Source organism: Lipotes vexillifer, unplaced genomic scaffold, assembly GCF_000442215.2.
Source record: "Lipotes vexillifer unplaced genomic scaffold, Lipotes_vexillifer_v1.1 scaffold258, whole genome shotgun sequence".
Lineage (NCBI taxonomy): Eukaryota > Metazoa > Chordata > Mammalia > Artiodactyla > Lipotidae > Lipotes > Lipotes vexillifer.
The window spans coordinates 709,827-720,621 of NW_006793735.1; the positions used below are offsets into that span (position 1 = coordinate 709,827).

A 10,795-nucleotide genomic window follows, 5' to 3' on the forward strand; every position below is an offset into this window, starting at 1 on the left:
GTGTCCCCTGCATCGGCAGGCGGACTCTCAACCACTGCGCCACCGGGGAGGCCCTTACCATGTTTTTAAAGCTTCCTAAAGGACGGCGTGTTTCAGACTCCGGTTGCCCGTCACAGATCTCCATTTATTATGACATTTCAAGTTCTATATAAAGATCAAATCTCACTTAGACACTTTGTGAGAAGCTCCCCTCCCCACCCAAAAATTACTTTTTTAATGAAGCAGAACTCTGTAACAAAAATGGCTTTGCATTTATTTACTCTTTGCATATAACTGACCTGAATTCTAAATCAGTCAGAGACAATAACACCTAACACATTGCAGCCACTTAAATGCCAAACGTGGTCATTATAATGGAAATATATGTTATCTTTTTCATCAAAAGTCTGTTGAGAGCTTTGTTACCATGGTTCTCAAGGATCCAAATTAACCAGATTTCCTGACTGTGTTTCTAGGTGAATTCGCTTCTCGATTTACATTAATTTCCTCCATGTGTCCCTTGTAGGTCCTCAGAGCACAGATCTCAGCCAGAGCTGAGTGGTGGGAAAAGCGCCCTGAACTCTGAGTCGGCTGCGGAGCTGGAATTGGTGCCTCCAACACAGGTAACAAAACCAATTCCTCAATGCGCCTATCTTTACTAATAGATAATTTATGTCATAAATATTTAAAATTTCGCCAGAAAAATCTGAAGTATTTTTTCCATATTTTCTGTTTCATATGCTTTTTTACTCAGTATCTGTCTCAATGCTTAAAATAACTGATGAAAGATAGATAGATAGATTTGGCTGGAAAATGTGTCAATGAACTCACCATGTACTTAGCACTTTTTCCTTGTTCTACCACTTACTGTTATATTATTTTCCAATACAAAATCTGTTCTACTCCAGTATTAGCACAATTTATGTAACAGGCACAAAGAAGAGGAAGTTACATCTTGAGCAGTCACAACTTTGCCCTACAGACCAAGGTACTCACACATCAGCATCCTGACTGTCACATTAAAATAAATTTGTTGCTAAGGAATAAATAATTATAGTATTAGCAATCATGATAATACTAAGAACTACCATTTGTGAGTACCCTCTAAGTATTAGGGACCTTGTGCTTTTCATATATTATATCTAATACTCAAGTAATCCTGTGAATTATTATTGGACTCACTTTAAAGGTCTTTGGAGAGTCTTGGTAAAGTCAAAATCCTTTTACAGGGGCACCCAACTAATCACCAGTGGAAGTAGGGCATGTACCAGACCTGTCTGTCTGCTACTTGACCCTCGACTCCAGTGTAACTGGTTTGCCTGTGACTAGTGACCTTGGCTGGGCCAAGAAGGGCCGTCAGCCTCAGTGTTTTCATTTGCTCAAACACTTTGCAAGGGTACAGCCTTGATCTCTTAAGAAATGTGTCCACGTTCACGCATCTACAATCCAGTTGGAAATAAGTGGGATGAAATGAGCAAGAGAGATTTTCTTGAGTTTACTAGATAAGGTATTGAAACTAAGAGGGAAGATATATTGTCTGAAGTGAGTAAAGGGATAAGTATGATAATAGCAAATATTATTGAGTGCTATGAGAAGGCCTTCTAATACACATTAATTAGCTCACTTGATCCTGACCAATGACTCTATGAGTTAAGTATATTTTTTAACCCCATTTTATAGAGGGGGAAACTAAGGCACAGTGAGAGTAAGGAAAATTGTCGATGCACTCACAACCAGTAAGCGGCAGAGGGCAGGAGGATGCAGCTAGGAAATGGAAGGCATCTGGAAACCTAGGCCATTAACAGCACCTCCACGTGCACCTCACCCTCCACAAAAGAGAGGTGGGCATTACTGCTCCCAGAACTCAGTCGGAAAACAAGTCAGCTAACTTCCAGAACAAATAACCCTGGGAAGCTTAATGAATTGTAAATGTAGTGTGAAAATGTATTTTCTTCATCTTTGTTCATTCTGAATGTATCTTTTTAAAAAGCAAATTGATAACATTTATTAGAGAAACGTTTATTGATAAGTGCATTAGAGATTTAGACTCAGCTAAATAATTGGTACTGTTTTGTAAACTGGAATCCTTGGAACAATTTTTTTTATTTGTTTGTTTGTTTATTTATTTATTTATGGCTGTGTTGGGTCTTCGTTACTGCACTCAGGCTCTTCTCTAGTTGCGGCAAGGGGGCGGGCTGCTCTTTGTTGCGGTGCACAGGCTTCTCATTGCGGTGGCTTCTCTTGTTGCGGAGCATGGGCTCTAGGTGCCCGGGCTTCAGTAGTTGTGGTTCGCGGGCTCTAGAGCGCAGGCTCAGTAGTTGTGGCACATGGGCTTAGTTGCTCCGCGGCACGTGGGATCTTCCCAGACCAGGGCTCGAACCCGTGTCCCCTGCATTGGCAGGCAGATTCTTAACCTCTCTGCCGCCAGGGAAGTCGCTGGAACAATTTAATATAGCAGGAGAACACTAGTCTCTGCAGCAGGGTAAGACATGGCACAGGTGGGCTCTTCCACACGGAGGTGGAGGGAAGGAGGATCAGCTGGGGTCCTCGGTTGCCATGGAGACCCACAATGCATTTATCTTCTTATTCCAATGACTGCTACTCTCCCGCTGGTTGTCTGATTTCATCCCACCACATTGTCCTTCCACTTACCCACTGGTGTGCCTTTAAGAAAACACAATGTGCTTTGGAAAATTTGTATGAGATACCCAACATTGTCCTCCTGAGATAGTTCTGTTTAGATAAATCATAGGGAATTATTTTAGAAGGATACCAATTATTTGTAAAGCATTCATCCCTTAAATTGTTTTCTTAAAAAACACTGCATGTTTACCTAACAAGATTTGCCTAAACTAAAGAAATTTATAATCTCGTAGTTTTAATTCCAGCCTATGGTTAAATAGGAAAATTTCGTAAATTTGGGATTTAATCATCTAAAATATTGAGTCACTCAATGGAACAGCAAGAGAATAGACTGATTCATCTACTTGTAATAAAAGACAGAAAGGTGTTTTTACTGTTAGAAGCATACTGCTCTTAAATATATGATCTCTTTATATAAATAAGATGATGAAATGGTATAAAAAATTCGACTTAAACTGACTTGCAAACTATTCAAGTAAACAATTTCAGCTTTTACCAAAATTTGCTACTGCTCCAGTCACTCAGATGGTTCATAGGAAAATCAAGGAAATATCTTCTTCTCCCTCAAGCCAACATAAATTATCTTAGTTCAACAGGTGAGGAGCTATTTACAAGCTTTGCTCAAAAATCATATTTCAGAATCACAAAGAGAATGAAAGCTCTCAATGAGAATTCTCATGTTTGTTCATTTTCAAGACAGGGAAAAAGAAAAACATAGACTAGTCTCTTTCAAATAGTGTTTTGAATATACTAATCAGAGTGGCAGGAGATTATAATAAATTATATAATCTCTGTATATTTAAAGAATAAAGTTTCTTGATATTATGCAAACTGTGTTATTTATATTCCCTGGAGTTAATTATTTAAAGAAATCGTGCAATCTGAAAAATTTAAAAATCTATGAAACATTGAAGAAAAACACAGAAGGTAATGATATAAAATTAGCTTTTCCGTAAGTGAGATAGTGGTGAGGCAAAAGAAAAGAAACTTCTGCCAGAGTGATGGTTCACGCATTTCTTTTTCAAGTCTGGACACTGGAAGGAGCGCTCCAACACAGGCTCTTGCCACCCTAAGCTGGACTTCATGAGAAGGTGGGGCAGCCAGGCTCTCCAAATACTGAGTCACAATCTTGTAACGCTCTGATTTTGCTGACTTGGGCAGAGCAAATGCTTCCTTCCACATTGTCAAAATTCCATCAAGTTGGCAGTATCCCAAACCAGAACAATCTAAACTTTAAAAGTGCAGATATGTTTTCTAAATTTTTAAAGGAATAATGTAAAAGGAAATGCATGTTAATAGAAATGTAAGATATTTCTAATATATTATTTGAAATGTTTACAATAATCTTGGGAATTCATGTTATCTCCATTTCTCAGATGAGAAATGCATCTTAGAGAACAGAAGTAATTTTCCCAAGGTGACTCAGCTAGAATGGAGAGGACCCAGCATTCAAATCTCACCCATCAGCTTCTAAAGCCCTTGTTCTTCATCACACATCACCTCCTATCGGCCACGTCTAGCTTATCCGCCTGAGAGAACTCACAAGACCATTGATTTCCCTTCTCATTGCAAGCCCTGATTATTACTTAGTTTATAGGGTTAATATGAGTTAAGTGATTTTAAAGAATATCAGTTTCCTCCAGAAACTTTGTAAGATGAATTAGGATTGTCACGCCATCTGAGGCCATACACAATTTCGTGCCTCCCCTCCCAAATTCATTCTCAACCTCTTACTCTTAGAAATGGCTAATAGCTTCCATTTTGTTCCATTTCAATTCAACAAATGAGATTGAATGTCTACTATCCATAAAGCCATAAGTGAGGCAGTGGAAAAGTTAGAAAGATGAGAGAGATTATAAGAAGTATGAAGACCTTTATGTCTAGTAGAAACAATTAGATAGTACACTGTAAATACAGTTTTGCTTTTCGGAGGACAACACAGGAGCCACATCAATATCCCTTTTCCCCTCCTGGCCACACACAGTGAGCTGCCAATGAGGTAGAAAGCAAGCGAAGATGGAAGAAAGGAACAAAGCAAAGAAGGCAGGAAAACAAGAACAGCAGGAAAGCAATAAGGACGGAAAGAAGTCTGAAGATCATTTTCAGCATAGTAGAAAATCTACACATACTAGGTACTCAACAAATACTTTTTAAAGTGGAAAAATAAGGGATGCTAACAAAAAGGAGAAACAAAATGTTTGTCAAATTACAAAATTCAAAAGTAGAAGCTAATGGTTAAAGGACAGAAAAAAAAGGACAAATTTTTATTCTTTTATCATTTTGAGGCTAGTTCCAAAAATAATTTTTAGTTATGTATGCTAATAGACTGTCCATCCCCTTTAAAAATCAGCCCTGACTTGCCTTGGTGTTCCATAACATAGAATTTCATAGTTGGAGGAAGATGGGAACCATGTGCTGCCCACCTTTTCACAAAACTTTGGGAATTTGCTCTTGACACATAAGGTACAGGTTTTTTGTATGCTTTCAATGATAAATGTCTGTTGACTGATTAAGAAAAAATATCCTGAACATCTTAATGAGGCAAGTGTTCAGATGATCTCTTCTAGCATGAGTCCAAATAGTCTGTAAAAACCACAAAGCAAAAGTGTTCTAAACACAGATTTTTTAAGTGAATTTCCAAAGTCACACCTGATAAGCGCTAACAGGAAAAATGATAATAACAAAAGCCAATTTTTTGTTGTTTATTTTTCTTTTTTTGGCCACGTCGCTGACGTGTGGGATCTTAGTTCCCCAACCAGGGATCAAACCCGTGCCCCCTGCATTGGGAGGGTGTAGACTTAACCACTGGACTCCCAGGGAAGTCCCAGAAGCCAATTTTATTGAGCACTTACTATGTACTGAGCATTTTGTGTGTATTATTTACATGAATTATTGCACTTGAGCCTTATATGGACTCCATAAGTGAATATACCCTTGGCAGATGAGAATACTGAGAATTGGGAATTCCCTGGCAGTCCAATGGTTAGGACTCCATGCTTTCACTGCCAAGGGCCCTGGGGTTTGTGAATTAAGATACCACAGGCCACATGACACAGCCAAAAAAAAAAGAAAAAAACCCAACAACTGAGGATTATAGAGATTAATTTGTCCAAGGTCACCATTGATAGTAAATGGTAAACCGGGATTTGACCCCAGGCAGTCTGACTTCAGAGAGTATGCTTTTTTTTTGCGGTAAGCGGGCCTTTCACTGTTGTGGCCTCTCCTGTTGCGGAGCACAGGCTCCGGACGCGCAGGCTCAGCGGCCATGGCTCACGGGCCCAGCCGCTCCGCGGCATGTGGGATCTTCCTGGACCGGGGCACGAACCCGTATCCCCTGCATCAGCAGGCAGACTTTCAACCACTGCGCCACCAGGGAAACCCGAGAGTATGCTTTTAATGGCCATTATATAAGGTCTGCTAGTTGTTATATTTTTCTTTTCTACAGTTAAGCAGATCCCTTTTCTCCTTCAAGTTCTTTTGGAAAGATGCTGAGTTTTTTAAAAATGTGTTTCTGTGGAAGATCTCTAGCAATTGTATGAAAAGCTATCAACAACTGCTACAGAGGGTAGCCAACAAAATTATGCTAGGACAATGACAGCCACAAATACAGTCATTTGCAAATCATAATTTTGATCACAGTCATAATTTTGAATAAAGAGAACAAAGCATAATATTATTTTTAGAGTTATTTAATTCTTCTTTCCCTTCACCTAGTGCCGATCATTCAGTGCAGTCAACAGCTGGGGGAATTAAATGCTTTCTTCTTTGGAAACTGTAATACCCTAAAATCCAATTAGCTTAAACCAATTAACATGCTGTTTTTAAAGCCAAGGCATTTCCAGGAGTTTGCTGTTAACTGTGGAGCATTTTTCAAAATCATGCAAAGAAGAAAAGAAATGCCTATATCAGAGTATATTTGTGAACTCCAGAGTTCCACCTACGTGCACATCATGTCAGTTTTTGGATCAGAAGTTCTCACAGTGTGGTCCCTGGACCAGCAGTATCACCATCACCTGGGAACTTGTTAGAAAAGACGATTCTATGGCCCACCCCACACCTACTGTCTCAGAAACCCATGGGCGTGGAGCCCTGCAAACGGTGGTTGAACATGACCTTCAGGTGATTCCAATGTATGCTAAAGCTTGAGAACTGCTATTATAGTCATTGTGCTACCAAAATAACTGCAACTCAGACTTACAGGTGTAACTGTCCTGTTTATCATTCCTCTAGTTAAATACTAAGAAATACCTGCAATTTACAAGCATTATTTATATGTTTTCCCATATTACAGTTTTGCCTGTCATGAAATTTGATGTAATTTTTTTTTTAAAGTGTTGTTCGAAAAGAAGGCTGATCTTTACTATGTGTTATAGTTTGTATTTCATTCTCAGTCCTAAATCAGCATGTCTGGGCACGCTGCTGAGTTGCTAAAAAGTCTCAGAACCTTTAGATGTATACTACTCTCAGCTTGAAAACTGCCTCTGTTTACATTCACTACCTTCTTATATTTTATAACATTTACTTTATGCTTCCTTGGGCAAAATAAATGTCTTTAAAATGTGAGGTAGATAATATTTGAATCAGTAATAACATAAAGCTTTTCTAACAATGTGGAAAATAGCACTTACCTAAATAGTAATTGTACTATCAAAATAAAATTTCATTTGCACAGTAAGATTCTATTTACACTTGCTGTTTTAGATAGAAAAGAGAATATGAACTGTAAGTCTAGAATCCTGAGAGATTTTCCTCTTCTTCCTGATATATGGTACGCTTTGCATCCTGTGATTCATAATCCACTTGGGTCGTAAAACATTGATGAAGGGAAGCCAGTGACAGTAATGGAGTCCTGTTAGATCAGGCTTCACAGGAAAGGCAGATCATATTTCACTGGTGAAAAGTGCCTCTAATAAAAGGAGGTGCCTTGGGAAAAAATATTAGTGCTTTCTCTTTCTTCTAATGTCATTCATGACATTATTATATAAACGCACAAAGTTTATTTCTTACTATGTGCCCACATTTTTTAAAATTTATTTGTTTATTTCATTCAGGAAGGAACCAGCAGAAAGACGAAAGAGTTGGTTCCAAAAGCAAAGGATTAAGGAACAGAGATGTATATAGCCAGTTGGGAAAGAAGTGCCAAAATAAGTTTACCAAGTTAGATGTAAGACTGATTAACTTTCTACACAACAGTAAAGTCCTGTCATCTTTGGGGTTAACTTCTCTACCAGGCTATAACACCCTAACAAGCTATCAATTCTAAAAGGTTATAAATCATCTGCACCTTTATATTTGTTAATCAAATATATTGTCACCCAAGAGTGTCAGATGAGGGTTGAAGTGGGCTGAATGGTGGCCCCCCAAAAGATATGTTCACATTCTAATCTCTGGAACCTGTATCAATCTCCCCCTTCCTGCCTCGATTGTCTGGGTTAGAATAAGGTAGTAGCTTCCACGGGGCCCAGAGAATAAGGGAGGATGCTTGTTCATGATGGCCACTGGGTCTGGCCCACCAGAGAGCAAGGCACTGATGCCAGGGCAGGCCCCGACCAGCCCTCATGGCCCTCCCATTTCGGACCACAGGCGCTGCTCCAGAGGTCTCAACCCTGAGCTGCTCACAGGCCTTGCTCTTTACTAGGCACCCCACCTGGGCATCCTGCAGCCACTCCCCACCCCCAGAACCAGGGCTTGCTAGCACAGAGCTCTGCCACTCCAGGCAGAGGACAAAAAAACGAGTCCCTCCCAATCTCCTATAAACCCTCCTTAGACTCCAGACTGGCCAGGAGACCTTGAGAGAAATATCTTTAATTCAGTCATTCATATATTCCCTGACAGCATATTTTCAACCAATATTTGCTGATTTTTTATGGAGCACCAACTATTTGCAGGAGATGCCAGGGATACAGCAGGGAATAAATACATCAAGCAGGAGAAAACATATATTAATGTTGAAATAAATTAACCTTTTACATTCATTAAAGCAAAATGCAGTCTAAGACTGCTATTTATGCTCAGAAATTTTCCTAATAATTACTTTATTTTTATTTTCAGCCCACACTCTTTTAGACGGCTTCTTGGCTAATACCCTCAACCATGCATGAACCTCCAAGGGACAGCTTTTCTATGCTTTGCATCTTCCTAAAATGGCCAGTTGAGCACAGCCTCCTGTGAGAGGCAGTGTATCCAGTGGTTAGGCACATGGCCCAGAAGCACCAGCCCTACCACTTAACTAGCTGTGAGACTAGGGGCAAGTTTTAATTAATTACTTAATTGCTCTCTGTGCCTCAAAGTCGTGGAGTTAATGGTAGGACCCACCTCAGGCTGCTGAAAAGACAACATGAGTTATAGTAAGTAAAGGACTTGAAGCAGCATCTGGCATTTAGCGAGCCCTGGTATTCCCACTGTATAATCATTAAAGAGGGGGTTCCTCTTGAGGACCAGGGATGGTAGAGAAAGAATGAAAAGCAGCTGCGTGGAATAGATGGTAAGTGCTGGGTGAGGGGGGCACAGTTTCACTATAGTTTTGGTTCTCAAACATGACTGCTCTTCAAAATCACCACAGGAGCTTTTCAAACTTAATTTAATTTTCAAACTTAATTTAATTCCTGGGCCCCACCTTCAGAGGTCACTTCATTGGTCTGGGGTGGGACCCAAGCCTGTTCAAGTAATTCCCATAGAAGTGGAGATTGAGCATCCCTGCAGGACAGCAATGTACCACCTGGCCGAGAAGCCACGCCTGCCCTGCAATGAAAGGGGGCGGGGGACTCCACTCCAAGCCTCTCTCCTCCCCAGTCCTAGCTGCCTTAGCAGTGCAATCCCTCCTCCCGCAGTGCATCCACAGGCATCCTTGGGACATGCATCACTTGTCAGGCCCTGGGCTTGGGATGGGGCAGTACAAAAGTTATCAGACAAAATCTTATCCACGTGGACCTCACAGCAGAGAAAGAAGATAGAGAAGAAAGCAAGCAGTTATGTGGAGAAAAATCGAAATACTCTGAGTGCTCTTAGAGCTGTAATCGAAGTACCATATATACTTACTAGGAAATCCCTGGGGAAGGACTGAGTTAGATCTGTAAGTACAAAATGTGGAGACTCTCCAAGGTACATTGTTGAGTAGAAAAAGGTAAACCACAGAACAGCATACCATTTACGTTTCAAAAAGCTTTTTGAAAGACGTTGCGATATTCTATCTATGGGTGCATAAATATATGTAACTTCAAAGAAAAAAGGTCTAGAATTACACCTCTTATTTTCCATGATTAATTTTTTTCAAAAAGAATATTCATTGTTTGTGAAATTTAAAATAATAACATTTTTTAAATTCCAGCAAACTCTTTGTGGGGGGGGTCTTCTGGAAATATTTGCATTTAACTAAGTTAAGATGTATATCACATTGCCTGTTAATTGTGACAAAGCAGTTGGCATTACCAGACTTAATTTTATCTAAGTGACTATTATTGAGCAGAGAGCAATGTCCTGAGGAAATGGGACGTGAGACAGGTGTGTGCCAGTAGAGATAAGGCAAAGGAAAGAGAATTCAGCACGAAGCTCAGCTGAGTATAAGGAGAAAGACCTAGCAGCTACCTTCCATGTCTGCAACTTTCACAGTTTCACCTGAGGCTGGTCCTCCTAACAAGCTGAAAGCTCGAACATCAGCTTCCAGGTCTAGCCTACTAATAGAGATTCTCCATCTTAGCTGCATATTAGAATCACATGGGGAGACTTACTAAAATATCAATGCCTTGAACCAAGACCAATGAAAAGTAAGGTCTTTGGGAGGTTGGGCCTGGGCGTTGTTTTTAATACGACCAGGGCTGAGACTCACTGCTCGAAGACGCATGCACACACCCTCCCAGTTTGGACACCCTCATGCTTGCAAAGTACTCCAAAAATGGCATCAGTTGCAGGTGCTTAAACTCTAGGGGACCATGGGAAAAGGAAAAATATTTGCATTTTTGTATTATGTGATTCCGAAATGATAACACCATGTGTTTGGTTTATTTCAGGCTCGACTGACCAAAGAACAGCGCTGGGGAAGTGCATTGCTTTCCAGAAACCACTCCTTAGAAGAGGAATTTGAAAGGGCAAAAGCAGCAGTGGAGGTAAGTTTCTGGTTGGTTTTTCTGTTTTATGGTTCTGAGAGTGGAATTCAAAAAAATCAAACTTCAGCAGG

At 40.1% G+C, this 10,795-nt stretch overlaps 1 protein-coding gene across 13 annotated transcripts in view; it reads left to right on the forward strand.

The window, feature by feature from the left end:
- PEX5L (peroxisomal biogenesis factor 5 like) overlaps positions 1–10,795 on the forward strand; it is a 289,451-nt gene that overhangs the window by 170,852 nt on the left and 107,804 nt on the right. For all 13 annotated transcript variants that reach the window (XM_007466680.1, XM_007466676.1, XM_007466683.1 and 10 more), the window contains 2 exons: positions 506–602; positions 10,629–10,724. In XM_007466680.1, the coding sequence (XP_007466742.1) occupies positions 506–602; positions 10,629–10,724 (193 nt within the window). The remainder of the gene's footprint in view (positions 1–505; positions 603–10,628; positions 10,725–10,795) is intronic.